The 18,432-nt window shown below is 40.9% G+C and overlaps 1 protein-coding gene across 2 annotated transcripts in view; it reads left to right on the forward strand.

The window, feature by feature from the left end:
- Positions 1 to 18,432, forward strand: part of map3k19 (mitogen-activated protein kinase kinase kinase 19) — a 56,082-nt gene that overhangs the window by 23,472 nt on the left and 14,178 nt on the right. Inside the window, exons 5-9 of one of the 2 annotated variants that reach the window (XM_061918463.1) lie at positions 408 to 565; positions 5,437 to 5,552; positions 10,634 to 10,800; positions 13,028 to 13,082; positions 16,014 to 16,113. In XM_061918463.1, coding sequence (XP_061774447.1) covers positions 408 to 565; positions 5,437 to 5,552; positions 10,634 to 10,800; positions 13,028 to 13,082; positions 16,014 to 16,113 — 596 coding nt within the window. Of the gene's footprint in view, positions 1 to 407; positions 566 to 5,436; positions 5,553 to 10,316; positions 10,399 to 10,633; positions 10,801 to 13,027; positions 13,083 to 16,013; positions 16,114 to 18,432 lie in introns of those variants that run through there. The other variant, XM_061918464.1, reaches the window with a different exon arrangement.

Consider the following 18,432-nt stretch of genomic DNA (forward strand, 5'->3'; position numbering starts at 1 on the left):
TAGCTGTGAACGGTGCTGGACCAAAATGTCCTCTACAATGCGTGACGTCAGGCGCACGCGTCATCATACCGCGACATTTTAGGATGATACTTCCGCGCGAAATTTTAAATTGTAATTTAGTACACTAAAAAGGCTGTATTAGCATCTGTTGCAATGTTAATATTTCATCATTGATAAATAAACTATCAGACTGCATAGTCGGTAGTAGTGGGTTTCAGTAGGCCTTTGATATTGAAAAACAGTGTTTGGATAACGCTAATGCAACTTTTTAAAATAAGCAGTATTCAGGGTATTGGCAAATAAAATCAATAAGTTCTTGCTCCGGCTGCAAAAAATTACTTTTTGGTATCATTGGAAACCCATAAAGTCTTCAATTTTTAGGACCATTATTTGTTGTTGTGTGTCAGGCTCAGACGGACAATGTGGACGCCAACGTGCCCAACAGTGATGGCGTGACACCACTCATGCTCGCCATGCGAGACATCGACCTGTTTGAAGGCATGTCTTGGTTGCCATGGCAACACCGACCCGCGGATGTGGTCAAAGAACTGCTGAGGCTCTCGGTGTAAGGAAACACGTTTCTAAGATTATATCACACAAACAAATGCATGTTCTGTCCATTCTCATTACAAATTTAACACTATTTTCCAAACTGTAGAGAACACCGGTATATAAGCCACACCCACTAAATTTTAGGGAAAAAACATTGTAACCGCACTGGACTATAAGCCGCAGATCTATACGCTGTGAAATTATCTTTTTACACAGAAATATTTTGTAAATGTTAATTTACATACTTTACATTTTTCCAAACGGAGTCTGTAACAAGGTTCCGTATACTTTGTCATTCCACCGGGTGGAGTTTTTCCTTGCCCTGATGTGGGATCTGAACCGAGAATGTCGTTGTGGCTTGTGCAGCCCTTTAAGACACTTGTAATTTAGGGCTATATAAATAAGCTTTGATTGATTGATTGACTTTGTGTTCATTCTATTTCCAATTCTGAAACGCAAATCAAAACACAAAATTAGGACCTTTTTTCGATTTTTACTATGTATGGCAGATTTTAAAACAAAAAAAGGTTATTTTCATTCAAATATTGCCATTATATTGGATTTTGTGTTGTTTTGCTTTTATGATTTTTTTATTTTTCCAGATAAGCACTAAAATACAATTAATGTTCATCCAAAATGCAAAAATGCGTGATGACAAATGTAACCGGAAGCAGTATTTTAGCTCTTCCTTTGCATTTAGCATGCTTTAGCACAGGGGTGTCAAACTCAAATACAGAGAGGGCCAAAATTTTAAACTGAACAAAGCCGCGAGCCAAGGTTGAACAAATTAACCTTTTAGGTGGTAGCGTGTATTGTAGCGTCCCGGAAGAGTTAGTGCTGCAAGGGGTTCTGGGTATTTGTTCTGTTGTGTTACGGTGCGGATGTTCTCCCGAAATGTGTTTGTCATTCTTGTTTTGGTGTGGGTTCACAGTGTGGTGCATATTTGTAACAGTGTTAAAGTTGTTTATACGGCCACCCTCAGTGTGACCTGTATAGCTGTTGACTAAGTATGCTTTGCATTCACTTATGAGTGTGTACAAGCTGCTTATATCATGAGGCTTGGCCGGCATGCTGTTTGTATGGAGGATAAGCGGACGTGACGACAGGTTGTAGAGAACGTTAAAGGCATTGCCTTTAAGGCACGGCCCCCAATATTGTTGTCCGGGTGGAAATTGGGAGATATTCACGAGAATGGTTGCCCAGGGAGATTTTCGGGAGGGGCACTGAACTTCGGGAGTCTCCCGGGAAAATCGGGAGGGTTGGCAAGTATGAGCATTAGCGGTGAATGCGGTGTTACAGCGGCACCGCCTCTGTATAATACCGGCGGGCCAGCTCTAATGTTAATTTCATATTGCCTCCAGGGCCAAATGAAATTACATGGCGGGCCAAATTTGCCCCGCGGGCCAGAGTTTGACACCCATGGTTTAGCATAACGGTAACATATTTGTTCAGCAGGAGTCCTGTTGTCGTTTTAAAAAAGTGTCACTAAAAGTTGTCCAACTGTCACATGTTGTTGGTGACGAACCCCAAGATGCAGAGAAGGCAGGCTTTGTCCAGGAAAACATGACTTAATGTTCAAAATAAAAGGTAAAAAACACAAACCAGGAACTAGGTATACAGTAGCCAAAACTGAAAACAGGAACCAGCATACTTAAATACTGAAAACACGAAACAAAAGAGCTAGGAGAAAGCAAACTACAAATAGCTAACAGGAACAGCTAAGGACAAGTAGTAGCACGACAAGTAATAGCTGTAACAATATCGACAATGACAGGTAGTGGTGACATCGACACGACACGACAATATTCCAACACCGAATGGAGGACAAAGCAGGTTTAAATAGTACTTGGCTGATTGACACCAGGTGTGGCCAGGTGCCAGTCAGCCACAGCTGAGGGGACACAGCACTCAGGGAGACAAACAGGAAACAGAACCAAAACAAGAGCGCTAACCGGAAATAAAACCAATACAGAAAAAAAACTAAAACACAACCAAACTGTCAAGGGCAAGCCTGACACCAACTTTTGTTTCAAAAATTAAAATAGAAAAAATGGCCCAAAATAATTTTGATTCACAGAGAATTCGAAATAGAATTAACGGAAGGTACAGAGACCATTATGCTAAAAAATAAGCTAAAATAATGCTTCCAGTTCAATTTGTCATAACCGTGCATTATTGCATTTTGGAGGAACATAAATTGGATTTTGCGTTTATCTGGAAAAATAAAAATCCACAAAAGAAAAACAGCACAAAATCCAATTTTATGGCAACATTTTAATGAAAATCAACCCTTTTTTGCGCATTTTAAAATTTGCCATACATAATAATATTTGAAAAACGGCCCTAATTTTGTGTTTTGATTTGCGTTTCAGAATTACAACTAGAATGACCAGAAGGTGCACGGGTCTGTGTACAAAATTAGGGCCCTTTTTATTATTTTAATTATATATAGCACATTTTAAAACAAACAAAAAAAGGGTTGATTTTCATTAGAGATGTTTGATAATATCGGACCTCCGATAATATCGGCCGATAAATGCTTTAAAATGTAATATCGGAAATTATCGGTATCGGTTTGTAAAAATAAAATGTATGACTTTTTAAAACGCCGCTGTGAGCAGTGGTACACGGACGTAGGGAGAAGTACAGAGCGCCAATAAACCTTAAAGGCACTGCCTTTGCGTGCCGGCCCAATCACATAACACCTATGGCTTTTTCACACACACAAGTGAATGCCAAGCATACTTGGTCAACAGCCATACAGGTCACACTGAGGGTGGCCGTATAAACAACTTTAACACGGTTATAAATATGCCCCACACTGTGAACCCACACCAAACAAGAATGAAAAACACATTTTGGGAGAACATCCGCACCGCAACACAACGGAACAAATACCCAGAACCCCTTGCAGCACTAACTCTTCCGGGACCTACAATATACCCGCCAACCTCAACATCCTTATTCTTTCTCAGGGAGAGCAATGTTCCAAATTCCAAGCTGCAGTTTTGAGGCATGTTAAAAAACATAATGCACTTTGTGACGTCAATAATAAATATGGCAGTCATATGTTGGCCTTTTTTTCCATAACTTGTGTTGATTTATTTTGGAAAACTTTGTTACATTGTTTAATGCATCCAGCGGGGCATCACAACAAAATTAGGCATAATAATGTGTTCATTCCACGACTGTATATATCGGTATAGGTTGATATCGGAATCGGTAATTAAGAATTGGACAGTATCGGAATAGCGGATATCGGCAAAAAAGCCATTATCGGACATCTCAAATTTTCATTAAATATTGCTATTATACTGAATTATGGATTTTTTTTTTCCAGATAAACACAAAAATCCAATTTATGCAAAAATGCGTGGATAGGGACGGCGGGGCGTGAAAGGGAAAGTGGCCGTGCCAACAACCTGAGGGTTCCTGGTTCAATCCCCACCTTCTACCAACCACGTCACGTCTGTTGTGTCCTTGAGCAAGACACTTCACCCTTGCTCCTCATGGGTCGTGGTTGGGGCCTTGCATGGCAGCTCCCGCCATCAGTGTGTGAATGTGTGTGTGAATGGGTGAAGGGTGAAATAGTGTCAAAGCGCTTTGAGTACCTTGAAGGTAGAAAAGTGCTATACAAGTATAACCCATTTTACCATTTTTTTTTTATTTATTTTTTTTATATATCTGTGTGATATATACAAATTGAACCTAAAGCAGTAATTTTGCTTTTCCTTTTGCGTTTAGCATGTTTTTAGCGGAACAGTATAATTTTTGGTCAGCAGGAGTCCTGATGTCGTTTTAAAAAAAGTGGCATTGAATTTTTTTCAGAAATGAAAATAGAAAAAATGGCCCAAATGTGTTCTTTGATTAGCATTTCAGAATTAGAAATAGAACTTGTCCAGGGTGTACCCCGCCTTCCGCCCGATTGTAGCTGAGATAGGCGCCAGCGCCCCCCCGCGACCCCAAAAGGGAATAAGCAGTAGAAAATGGATGGATGGATGAACGGAAGGTACACTGACCACGCAGAGGTGTACTTACAACTATTTTATAGACCTGTGGTTCTCAACCTTTTTTCAGTGATGTACCCCCTAATCAGAGCAAAGCATTTTTGGTTGAAAAAAAGAGATACAGAAGTAAAATACAGCACTATGTCATCAGTTCCTGATTTATTAAATTGTATAACAGTGCAAAATATCGCTTATTTGTAGTAGTCTTTCTTGAACTATTTGGAAAAAAAGATAAAAATAACTAAACTTCTTGAAAATAAACAAGTGATTCATTATGTCTCCCTGCTGGCCTGGGAACGCCTCGGGACCCCCGGGAAGAGCTAGACGAAATGGCTGAGGAGAGGAAGGTCTGGGCTTCCCTGCTTAGGCTGCTGCCCCCGCGACCCGACCTCGGATAAGTGGAAGATGTTGGATGGATTGGATGGATAAAGATTTCTACACATAGAAGTAATCATCAACTTAAAGTGTCCTCTTTGGGGATTGTAATAGAGATCAATCTGGATTCATGAACTTAATTCTTAACATTTTTCACAAAAAAATAAATCTTTAACATCAATATTTATGGAACGTGTCCACAAAAAATCTAGCTGTCAACACTGAATATTGCATTGTTGCATTTTTTTTTCACAATAAATATATTTATAAAGGATTTTTGAATTGTTGCTATTTTTAGCATATTTAATCAAAATCTTCCGTACCCCTTGGCATACCTTCAAGTACCCCCAGGGGTACGCCTACCCCCATTTGAGAACCACTCTTATAGACAAGTGGGCACAAAATGTTTTCATCTCCCTCGGGTGGGCGTGTCAGAAAATAATGGAGAAGCACTGCATTAAGGACATGTCTGAACTAATCCGCTTTTAACATTTGTATACAGAGATTTGTGGGTGCAGGACGACAGCGGCTGGTCTGCCCTTCACTACGCTGCGAACGTCAACAGCCCTCTGAAGGACGAGATCGCTGGCATGATTCTGGAGGCCATCAGTCTTTCAGGTGGAAACACAACAACAACTTCACGTTTACACAAAATGCAATGCTGAAAGAAACCGTTTGTTCGATCACGATCTTAGGAACGTTAGTGAAAAAGTCTCAGCATTTGTTGAAATGTGGGAACATTTTGATTCAAAGGAACTATTCAAAGGAGAACAATAAGCTGCTTATGATTGTGAAGTCAACAAAAGGGTTTTGTTAAATGAGCACTCTTCATCTTTGGAATACAATTTAGCATTTAGGAGAAAATAAGCCCGTGAAAAGGAGGTTTGGGACAGTCGTGTTTGCTCAATTGTTCCTGTTTGTGTCTTGGTTTGGATTACTGATTGATTCCTGGGTTATTTATTAAACTGGCTGAGGATATCACCTCACAACCAATGAGATCCAACACGTGTACCAAAAACTATGTCCTAACAAACAAAACTGACATATAACACAGTTTTAACTGCCACTTTCAGATGCTTTCATCCATCCATTTCTTCCGCTTATCTGTGGTTGGGTCACGGGGGCAGCAGCCTAAGTGGGGAAGCCCAGACTTCCCTCTCCCCAGCCACTTCATCCCGCTCCTCCCGGGGAATCCTGAGGGCGTTCCCAGGCCATAGTCTTCCCAACGTGTCCTGGGTCTTCCCCGGTCGGACGTGCCCGAAATACCTCCTTAGGGAGGCGTTCGGGTGGCATCCTGACCAGATGCCCGAACCACCTAATCTGGCTCGATGTGGAGGAGAAGCGGCTTTACTTTGAGCTCCCCCCGGATGACAGAGCTTCTCACCCTATCTCTAAGGGAGAGCCCTGCCACCCGGTGAAGGAAACTCATTTCAGCCGCTTGTACCCATGATCTTGTCCTTTCAGTCCTAACCCAAAGCTCATGACCATAGGTGAGGATGGGAATGTAGATCGACCGGTAAATTGAGAGCTTTGCCTTCCGGCTCAGCTCCTTCCTCACCACAACGGATCGATACAGCGTCCGCATTACTGAAGACGCCGCAACGATCCGCCGATCGACCTCACGATCCACTCTTCCCTCACTCGTGAACAAGACTCAGAGGTACTTGAAGTCCTCCACTTGGGGCAAGAAGCAGCTCTCAGTACTACATAATGCAGGGGCGGGCCGTGCGTTTCCCACCTAGGTTCCTACTTCCATGATTACCTCTCAAAATACCATCATATATGTCCCCCATGAATTGATTAACGTGGACCCCGACTTAAACAAGTTGAAAAGCTTATTCGGGTGTTACCATTTAGTGGTCAAATTGTACGGAATATGTACTGAACTGCGCAATCTACTAATAAAAGTATCAATCAATCAATCAATCAATCAATCCCCACATGACCATTGCTGGAGAAATACTATACAGAAACACATTTACGCACTACAACAGTGTACAAAACGGGTTCTTTTCTGGCGCGTTTAAAAATCAATAAACCCGCATCAGCCTGTCGAAATTAAACTTGCAAAAGACATTAAATGTGAAAAAATGAAGAAATAAAATATTTGAACTCACAATTTGTAGGACCCATTCAACGCCGTTTAGCCCCTCGTAGTCGGTTGATTTGAGTAGAAATGGCGGGCATTTCCCCATTTCATAGCCGACCTTGTCTCACAAGATGTAGTTTCTCTTATCCTTCTTAAAAATGGCCTTGCAAATATATATCTGCCACTTAATCAACATGTTTCTCACCTTCTTTGTGACTACCTGCAAGTTTTCTATGGCTCCTGTGCCACTTCCTGTTTTCGCAATTTGTGATTGGATACTCACTTGGGGCTCCCGAGTGAGTATCCAATCACAGCGTAAGGCCAGCTAGAAGGCCTTACTGACAACAACTTGTGATCTGATTGGCCATCGCAATTGTCTATCAACTCTATGTGTCCGTTCACTTACAGTGCACGGACGTCCGCATTGTTGATTCTGAAGCTCCCGGGCAGATTTGATACAGCATGGTAACATAAGCTAGCCGAATTCTGATTGGCTACAAACTAAAACTAAAAACAACAGCACTGGAAGTAGCATAATATGACATGTGGAGAAAATGAATACTTTTATATATTTAGGGAAAGTTAATTAAAAATATGCTTTTATTTTTAATTATGATCATGATTTCTGGTTATGTTTGGCCAGCAGAGAAGGCCTTACTGGCCCTGAAGGCACACCAGTGACATAATGCCCCTCTAAAATAGCACCACATGTGGCAATAATGATGTAGTTAACAAATACCTCCCAAACAGTAATGGCTGGATCAATACTGACATATCGATACCACCGATACCAGATCTTTCTGCTCTAATATCGATTTTCAAATCAAAATATCAATACCTTTTGATACTTTAGTTATTTGAGATAATATGCATCATTAACAGGGGGGAAAAAAGTAACCAACCTCTTACTGTGGCCTAGTGGTTAGAATGTCCGCCCTGAGATCGGTAGGTTGTGAGTTCAAACCCCGGCCGAGACATACCAAAGACTATAAAAATGGGACCCATTACCTCCCTGCTTGGCACTCAGCATCAAGGGTTGAGATTGGGGGTTAAATCACCAAAAATGATTCCGGGGCGCGGCCACCGCTGCTGCTCACTGCTCCCCTCACCTCCCAGGGGGTGAACAAGGGGATGGGTCGGTTTGGCGCAGTGGTAGAGTGGTGGTGCGCAACCCGAGGGTCCCTGGTTCAAACCCCACCTAGTACCAACCTCGTCACGTCCGTTGTGTCCTGAGCAAGACACTTCACCCTTGCTCCTGATGGGTGCTGGTTAGCGCCTTGCATGGCAGCTCCCTCCATCAGTGTGTGAATGTGTGTGTGAATGGGTAAATGTGGAAGTAGTGTCAAAGCGCTTTGAGTACCTTGAAGGTAGAAAAGCGCTATACAAGTGCAACCCATTTATTTATCTATTATTTATGGGTCAAATGCAGAGGAAAAATTTCACCACACTTAATGTGTGTGTGTGTGTGTGTGTCTGTGTGTGTGTGTGTGTGTGTGTGTGTGTGACGATCATTGGTACTTTGATTAAACTTGTGAATGAGGCAATGTGCCAATGTTGGATGCTTCTGTTGAGTGTTGAGTATTTTCACGTTAACATGTTTACGTAACTGAAATGTGACTTACTTTTTAATTTTAGTAGTAATTCTCATCAATTCATTTATTTTAGTGTTTTTATTATCTTACTTATTTCCTTTTGTTTTGGTTTGAAACACCATTTTCGCGTATTTTGTTTTTTTCTGTCGTATTAGCGTGACTAGATTTTTATTCACGCCACGACCTCAATATACTCCAGAGTTCGAAAGAAATAAATATGAAGACAAATAATAAGAATAATAAATTATATATAAATATAATAATAAATATAATATTACATACTAATAATATACATTTTATCCAGGGTGTACCCTGCCTTCCGCCCGAATGCAGCTGAGAGGCTCCAGCACCCCCCGCGTCCCCGAAAGGGACAAGCGGTAGAAAATAGATGGATGGAATATATATTTTAATAAATACTATTGTCACATTACGTTTGTGACGAACCCCCAAAATGCAGAGATGGTGCCAGGCATTGAATAGGAAAACATAATTTAATGTCCAAAAATGTAAAAATAAAGAAGAAACACAAACCAGGAACCAGGAACAAACAAACTGGAAGCAGGGAACAGGAACCAGCAAACATAAAAACTGGGAATAGCTAACGGCTAACAAGAAAATACAAAACAAGGAGCTAGGAGACAGCAAACTGTAAATAGTTAAAGGAACTAACAGGAACAGCTTACCGCACTAACAACGACACGACAAGAGACAGCGACAAGTATTGATGACAATAATCCAGCACCGACCGGATGGGAAGGCAGGTTCAAATAGCAGCTGGCTGATTGACACCAGGTGCCAATTAGCCACAGCTGAGGGGACACAGCACTCAGGGAGACAAACAGGAAACAGAACCAAAACAAGAGCGTTGACAGGAAAATCTACACACACAGAGGAAAAACTAAAACACAACCAAACTGTCAGGGGCAAGCCTGACAACTATATGATTATGAATAAAAAACAGTATTCCTTGTGCTATGTTATTTGACATTTTTAGCTATTGAAATAGAACTATTTCAGCAGACACATTAGGTTCATTTGCACAGAGTATCGGATCAGTATCGCTGATACCAGCCTGAATTTTACTCGGTATCGGATTGGAAAGAAAATCATCACTAGTAATGGCTGAAGTTATGATACAATCGGGTGAATCTCACGTGAGAGGAATGGGGGGTGTGGGGGGATAATTTTGCAAAGCAGTCTGCCGAACATGACGGAAAGCGCCACTCTACATAGCAGCTGACGCTGTGGACAAAGTTAGATTTGTCACAGAACACGGCTTAAGCGGGTAGTGCAACCCCCAATTTGTCACGTTTCATGTGTCAGGTTAAACCGTGTTGAATGGGCCCATATGAATCCCCTTCTTACTGTACATCTTTCTTCATTTCGTAGTGCATGTGTAATAATTTGTTTTTGGTGGGGGGGGGGGGGGGGGGGTGATGTACCTGCACATTCACAAGCCTTTGAATAATTGTTCTATTTATGATTAATAATTGTTCTATTTATGATTATGCAAAAGTGTGTTTCCCTTCCTCTCTGACGCCGACACAGCATTCCAAGTCCACTCATAATCCTGTTTTCTTTTAGAGCGACAACCTCTGCAGCTATACTCAAGAGCCCCCTCTCAAGTGGGCGTTGTGGATAAGAAAAGCTTGTTTGTGTGTGCCCGCGTGAGGCACTAATGCCATTAAGCGCCTTCAATATGAGTGTTTGTTTATTAAAAAAAAAAAAAAAAGAAGAAACGGTCAGGGATGAATGAAATTGAACCATCCATTGAGGGAAATGGGTGAGAATGGTCCTAGAAAACACTTTTTTTTGTTGTTGTTTTACGACTTGTCCTCCCACCTTGTCCAAACAAAAGTGTTGAAGGGGGCAGGGACATTTTTTTTTTTTCTACTCAAATGTCAAGTTTTAAAAGGCTGGACTTGCTGCGACCACTCAGTCATAGTAGCAAGTAGTTGAAGTAGAATTTGGCAAAGTGCTGAATAAATAGGATTTCTTACTGTTTTTTTCTACGGCAGATGCTGTGGCTGTGTCGTCCCCGCCTTTGGACCAACATTTTCACACGGACCTGGGATGTTTGGACCTTGAGTTGGACCTTGAAAGCCTCACAGATCAGTCTCCCTCAGGTTCGCCCACTCGGACGCCAACCCATCAGGACCAGGTTCAACCATACAGCCACACCGAGGTACGTGTCACAGGGAAAGCCTAAAAAATTTTTGGGCGTTAAAGCAATTCAGAAATAAAATGGGATATAAGGATGGCACCTTTTTTTAAACAATGAATATCTGTACTTTTTCAAATGTTCTTGCAATCAGACCATATTTTCTGTATATTAGATTGAACCTTTACTTGGCATGTTTCGACTGTCATCTGCAGTCTTCTTGTTTGCCTATCAGCTGTTCTTATAGGCGTGGCCAACCAGGCAGACCTGTCAAGTCTACCTGGTTTCTGGGTGTTGTTGATAAATGGCCTTCGCTTTGCATAGTAGAGTTTTAACTCGCATTTACAGATGTAGCAATGAACTGTAGTTACTGACAGTGGTTTTCTGAAGTGTTTCTGAGCCTTTGTGGTGATATCCTTTCCACACGGTCGTTTTTTGATGCAGTACCGCCTGAGGAATCAAAGGTCTGTAATATCGTCGCTTACGTGCAGTGATTATTTTCAGATTCTCTGAACCTTTTGATGATATTACGGACCATAGATAGTGAAATCCCTAAGTTTCTTTGCAATAGCTCATTGAGAAATGTTCTTAAACTGAAAATTTGCTCTCGCATTTGTTCACAAAGTGGTGACCCTCGCCCCATCTTTGTTTGTGAATGACAGAACAATTCGTGGAAGCTGCTTTTATACCCTATCATGGCACCCACCTGTTACCAATTAGCTTGTTCACCTGTGGGATGTTCCAAATAAGTGTTTGATGAGCATGCCTCAACTTTCTCAGTCGTTTTTGCCACTCGTGCCAGCTTTTTTGAAACATGTTGTAGGCATCAAATTCCAATTGAGCTAATATTTGCAAATAATAACTAAGTTTTCCAGTTCAATGTTAAATATCTTGTTTTTGCAGTCTATTAAATTGAATATAAGTTGAAAAGGATTTGCAAATCATTGTATTCTGTTTTTATTTACAATTTACACAACCTGACAACTTCACTGGTTTTGTATTCTGTCTTTTGGAGGTACAAACAACTGTCTTGTTTAAGTGTGAGGTTTTACTGTTGTGTTTATTTTGTGTTTTTTCATGACTCGTTTTATTGGTTCAGTTATTTCCCTAATGTATGGTAAGGTTATGACCTCTTTGTTCTTTATTTCAGGTTTATTTTCATGTTTATTTGTTGTTCTCTTTTCCTTGTTTTTTACTTGTGGTTCCCCTTTTTTGATGGCCCAGGTTGGATATTGGCAATTTTTGAGTGCATTTTTGATGTGTTTCTCTGGTCTGATAACAAGCAATTTTGAAAAGGTATATGAACAAGAAGACATAATGAACCTTTTTGAGCAACTGTATATCTGCCCATACCTACCAAAGACTTTAAGACTTCTGAGACCTTCTATTTTCTATATGTGTATTGGTGGTGATTCAGGGAACCTCAGTTTCCCCCTAAAATGTAAAAGAAAAAGTGATCAAATATGTACTTTGAAATAAATTTGTAAATGTTTACTTTTAATAGACTAAGTATGTGTTAGATTGCTTTCATTTTTATTTTTTTTTTAGAACGAGAGACTTTGTAGACAGTTAACGCGACTTTCTTATCATTCATTGTGGTGGCGTCACACTGCATTAAATGGTGTTTAAGCTGAGCGTCCATTAATAAAGAGGGTTGTTACACAGCACCAAAATTAGACAGTCGTTGGATAAATCCTAGGTTTTGTCACGCCCATCGGACGCCAGGTGTCTCTGGAAGCGAATGGACACCAAGCTTCTGCATGATGATTGGAGGATCTATCTGAGGTTGAATCCCTTTTTGTGAGCGAATCAGCCGTCTTGAATTATAAACCACTGCCAGAGCATTTGTTTAGTTTAATTTTGTTATTCTACGTTTATATGGAGAAGTTTATAATCCCTTAGGAAACGTTTCATTTGTAAAATCTAGGGTATATCTATTTTTCGTCTGATACTGGAGACTGCACTCGTGTTTAGAAAGTAGTTGATAATGACCTTCCCCTACTTGAAAGACCAGCAGCCACCACTGATGTGCATGCATACATTTTACTTAATAGGTGTTGAAACAAAACACCATTTTCGAACTGTGCAATAAATATTAGATTTGCATTGTTTCTAATGAGAAATATTATAGTTTTCATTCAGTTTAGTTTTTGTCAGCGGTTTTGGAAAACCGAAGTGTAACTGAACACCAATAACTGGAGGAGAGTATTGCATTCATAGGATTAAATCACATTCTTTGCTTGTTTTGCAGGGGACATTAGACTATTCCGAAAGTCTTCTGGACCATCAAAACACCTCTGGTCAGGGTGAGTGGGTCTTTCAATGGCAGCATAATTTTAACTGTATTTTCCGGACTATAAGGCGCACTTAAAATCCTTTTTTTCCCTCAAAACTCGACAGTGTGCCTTTTAACCCAGTGCGCTTAATGTACAGAATATTTATGGTTTTGCTTACCGACCTCGAAGCAATTTTATTTGGTACATGGTGTGATGATAAGTATGACCAGTAGATGGCTGTGAAACATAAGAGATACATGTAGACTGCACTATGAGGATGACCAGTAGATGGCTGTCAAACATAAGAGAAACATGTAGACTGCACTATGATGGCAACACCAACGTCTTATATGTTCCATTGAAAATATAGAACATTACACTCAGCGCTCAAAAATCTATCAAAATGTTTTAGTACGACTTTGGTGAGCTATGAAGCTGCACCACTTGATGTGCTTCAACATATGAGTATTATTATGGTGTGTGTATAAGGTAAGACATATTTTCTGCCGTTTTGTTTCGCAATATTATGCAAAAGCAACTTTCCTTACCTTTTGGTACCTGCTGATCTGTATTTGGGATCCGCAGAAATCCCGAAAATTTGCGCGTGTCCGCGCCGATGCCATAGTCGATAAGTAGAGATGTCCGATAATATTGGCCTGTTGATATTATTGGCTGATAAATGCTTTAAAAGGTTTTATCGGAAATTATCGGTTTCAAAAAGTAAAATTAATGACTTTTTAAAACGCCGCAGTACGGAGCGGTGCATATCCAGTAAAACACAGACGTAGGGAGAAACAGTTGCGTCTCCGGTCAGCAGCCCCTCCCCTCCCCCTCTCCCACACACAACACAGGTGTTGACGACTGCAGCATGAGAGGTTTACAGGCGACAGTTGATGACCTTATCAAACCGCCACGAGAGGAGAATAACAACAACAAGAGTGTGTTGTTGCCGGTGCTGTAACCGTGGCTAACAAGCGAGCTCGCTCGGTGACTGACTAACGACACCATGTTTATGGTTTGGGATTCTTTTAAAGTGTGTCTGATGGATAAAAAACTGGCAATTTGCAATGACTGCAAACAGTTGGTTATGCGAGGAGGAACCAAGACGTCTCCCTTTAATACGAGCAATTTGATCTCCCACCTCTTCAAGAATCATAAGGAGATACACGATGAATACAAGCGGAAGATGAATGAAAAGTAAACAGCGAAAAATAGTAGTAACACAGTTGTCGTTTAAAGACTCCGCCGAAAAACAAACAAAAATACAACAAAAAATTGTCAATAAAGTACTTAAAATGTTCTCACTAAATATAACAGATTTTTTTCATTTTGACAGAAAACATATGTACCGCTTGAAATTGCATAACTTTTAAAATTTAATACTATCCAATATTGCAACAAATATTACAGTATTACAGTATATACATGTTTTTGTGTAAATTAAAATAAATAAAAATACTTAACTTCACAGCAAACTATCCATCAAATTAATAAAAATGACAACTGAAAAAAACTACTACTATTTTATTGTGTTAACATTCTGTTGACTGAGCTGCCAGATTTCGACTGTATAAGCTACGGTTGTGGTTTTTAAACGGTGTATTACTGTAACTGGTAGATTTGTTTTTACGGTAGAAAAACTGGCAGCGAAGTTGCCAGAATAAACATTAACAATATAATGTTGTAAAAACCAATGTAAATTTAGCACAAAAAATCTGATAACGAAGCTGCCCGCTTTTTCCATAAATCCATCCATCCATTTTCTACCGCTTATTCCCTTTTGGGGTCGCGGGGGGCGCTGGCGCCTATCTCAGCTACAATCGGGCGGAAGGCGGGGTACACCCTGGACAAGTCGCCACCTCATCGCAGGGCCAACACAGATAGACAGACAACATTCACACTCACATTCAGACACTAAGGCCAATTTAGTGTTGCCAAACAACCTATCCCCAGGTGCATGTCTTTGGAGGTGGGAGGAAGCCGGAGTACCCGGAGGGAACCTACGCATTCACGGGGAGAACATGCAAACTCCACACAGAAAGATCCCGAGCCTGGATTTGAACCCAGGACTGCAGGACCTCCGTATTGTGAGGCAGACGCACTAACCCCTCTGCCACAGTGAAGCACGCTTTTTCCGTAAACCCCCCTAAAAACAGTGGTACTGTTTTTCCATTTACGGTAAAATATTGTAAAAAAAAAACAAAAAAACAAAACACTATATATTACAGTAAAGTTTTGTAAATGTAAAGTTTTTACTGTAAAAACAACAGTCTACTTAATACAATTCATCCATCCATCCATTTCCTACCGCTTATTCCCTTTGGGTGCACTGGTGCCTATCTCAGCTACAATCGGGCGGAAGGCGGGGTACACCCTGGACAAGTCACCACCTCATCGAAGTAATACAATTCATATTGTATTACTTCGGCACTTGTAATAATAACAATTACAAGTGGCCCTCTGACGGCAGCCACAACTGCGATGTGGCCCTCAATGAAAACGAGTTAGACATCCCGGCATTAAACCCTCCGTACACAAACAGCATCTCATGTTTTGGTTATTCAGGTAACATCTCCGTCATATGGGGGAAGAGATGCAAGGAACCATTTAGGCAGGCAGGGTGGGAGGGACCACGGTGCATGGGTGTGGTCTCTCCGGCCAGGACAACCTTCTTGCTGAGGAGCTCGCGCCCTCTTGCCTTTTACCTCAGACACGAAGCTCAAAAGAGAACAGAAAGGAAACAGGTTTGCTAACCTATGGCGATGTAAAAAAGAGCCCGGAAAAACAGCATCGGGGAGCATAAAAAGGTAATTACATAAATACTGTAGAGTTTATTGCAAGGTATTAAGTGGAAATTTGACAATTGATGGGTTGGATCAATAGGACTGATCAACTAAACATGCATTTCTCACACGAATCATCTTTGAGTTGATATAAATGTATAATTGTGTCTGTTTGTAGAGGATAACGAAGATGAGGGGAGTCCTCCCAGTGACCGAAATGCCATGGAAACACTGACAGACCTGATCCAAGCCTACCAGAACGCCATGTCAGGCAGCAGGTGGGCTAGAGTGAAAAGTGTTTACACCCACATCGTGCCCTTTAACATCTGTTTATACGTCATTTAAAAAACAACAACTCTGGTACACACAAGCAAGTGTGCGTACGATTAACACAGTGACTTGTGGGCATGCTGCCCCCCGACTGGAGTTGTCAACAAGCACATCTTACTCTGACATCAGCATGTGAATGCTTCCCTCTCCGGTTACACTGCCGGACTTGTATGCCGCCACCTGCTACTGCGGCCCGCAGGACAACCTGTTCTCCACAGACAGGTTGGGGAACAGAAAGACGGGGAGCCAGGAGGGGTTTGATGAATTGGATCATTGTCTTTTTTTTTTTTTTTTTACATTGGAGCCTCACTTTTGAATCAAGTCCAAGGTACCAAAGGACAAAATGAGGCCTTTGAGCAGGTTTTTGATGTCTAGAAGTTGAGAAGGATAGTTGGAAGTGATGGGTTTTATGGTTTTATTGGCACTTCAACCATACTTGCCAACCCTCCCGGATTTTCCGGGAGACTCCCAAAATTCAGCGCCTTTCCCGAAAACCTCCTGGGACAAATTATCTCCCGAAAATCTCCCGAAATTCAGGCGGAGCTGGAGGCCACGCCCCCTCCAGCTCCATGCGGACCTGAGTGACGTGTCGACAGCTTGTTTTCACATCCGCTTTCCCACAATATAAACATCGAGCCTGCCCAATGACGTTATAACTGTAGAATGATCAAGGGCGAGTTCTCGGTTTCTTATGTGGGTTTATTGTTAGGCAGTTTCATTAACATCCTCCCAGCGCAGTAACAACACACAACAACAGCAGTCACGTTTTCGTCTACCGTAAAACAGTCCGTCTGCCGTAAACAGCAATGTTGTGACACTCTTAAACAGGACAATACTGCCATCTAGTGTACATGCATATGTGACAGTAACATCTACGGCAGGGGTCCCCAACCTTTTTGAAACCAAGAGCTACTTCTTGGGTACTGATTAATGTGAAGGGCTACCAGTTTGATACACACTTAAATAAATAGCCAGAAATAGCCAATTTGCTCAATTTACTTTCAACTCTGTTATTATGAATAATTAATGATATTTATATTTGTGGAAACACTGATCATCTTAATGATTTCTCACAATAAATATATATTTTTGATGTCATGTTTTAAATAAGTTAAGATCCAATCTGCACTTTTCTAGCTGTAAATATACTCCTCCCCTCTTAACCACGCCCCCACCCCCCACCTCCCGAAATCGGAGGTCTCAAGGTTGGCAAGTATGACTTCAACGCAAGACAATGTCCTGTATATTTTGGGCCATGAGGCGCACCGTCGATGACGGGCTCTTTTTTCATACAAAAGTCACACCCGATTATTAGGCGCATTAAAGAGGTCATATTATGATTTTTTTTTTAAATATTGAAAACACTTCCTTGTGGTCTACATAACATGTAAAGTTGGTTCTTTGGTAAAAATATTGCTTATTATTTTTTTACAGACCATCTTCAGGCTGCTTTCTGACCGTCTCTTTAGGATGCACCGTTTTGTAGGCAGTCTTATTTAAACTGCGTCTTCTCTCCGTCATCTTTTTTTGTAGTTTTTAGTGCTTCCATAACAAGTATACTGAGAGACATAAATCAGTCTGCCGAGAGAGATGAATCAGAACTACCGTATTTTTAGGACTGTAAGGCGTGCTTATAATCTTTTCATTTTCTCAAAACTTGACAGTGCGCCTTATAACAAGGTGCCCCTAATGTACGGAATAATTTTGGTTGTGCTTACTGACCTCGAAGCAATTTTATTTGGTACATGGCAAAATGATAAGTGTGACTGGTAGATGGCAGTCACACATAAGACATATGTGTAGACAGCAATATAACTTAAGTAAACAACACCAACATTTTATATGTTCCATTGAAAATATAGAACATTACACACGGCGCTCAAAAATCTATCAAAATGTTTCAGTACAACTTTGGTAAGCTATGAAGCCGCACCGCTTAAAGGATTTTACTGTGCATCAACATAAAAGTATTATTATGGTGTGTGTATAAAGTTAGACATTATCTGGCGTTTTGTTTCGCATTATGCAAAAGCTACTTTTCTTACCTTCTGGAACCTGCTGATCTGTATTTGGGATCTGCATTATTCGTGAAAAAATGCTCGTATCCTCCTCTGTAGTCCGTACCGACACCTTAGTCGATAAGCTTCTTCTTTTTGTCTATCTTCTTGTTATGGGACACTCATCCTCCGCTGTTACCATTTCTAATAACGTAGTGTAAAGTTTTTACTTATATCTGTCAGTAAACTCGCCATGAAAGCGCTAAAACA

The sequence above is a fragment of the Nerophis ophidion genome, linkage group LG13, assembly GCF_033978795.1.
Source record: "Nerophis ophidion isolate RoL-2023_Sa linkage group LG13, RoL_Noph_v1.0, whole genome shotgun sequence".
Lineage (NCBI taxonomy): Eukaryota > Metazoa > Chordata > Actinopteri > Syngnathiformes > Syngnathidae > Nerophis > Nerophis ophidion.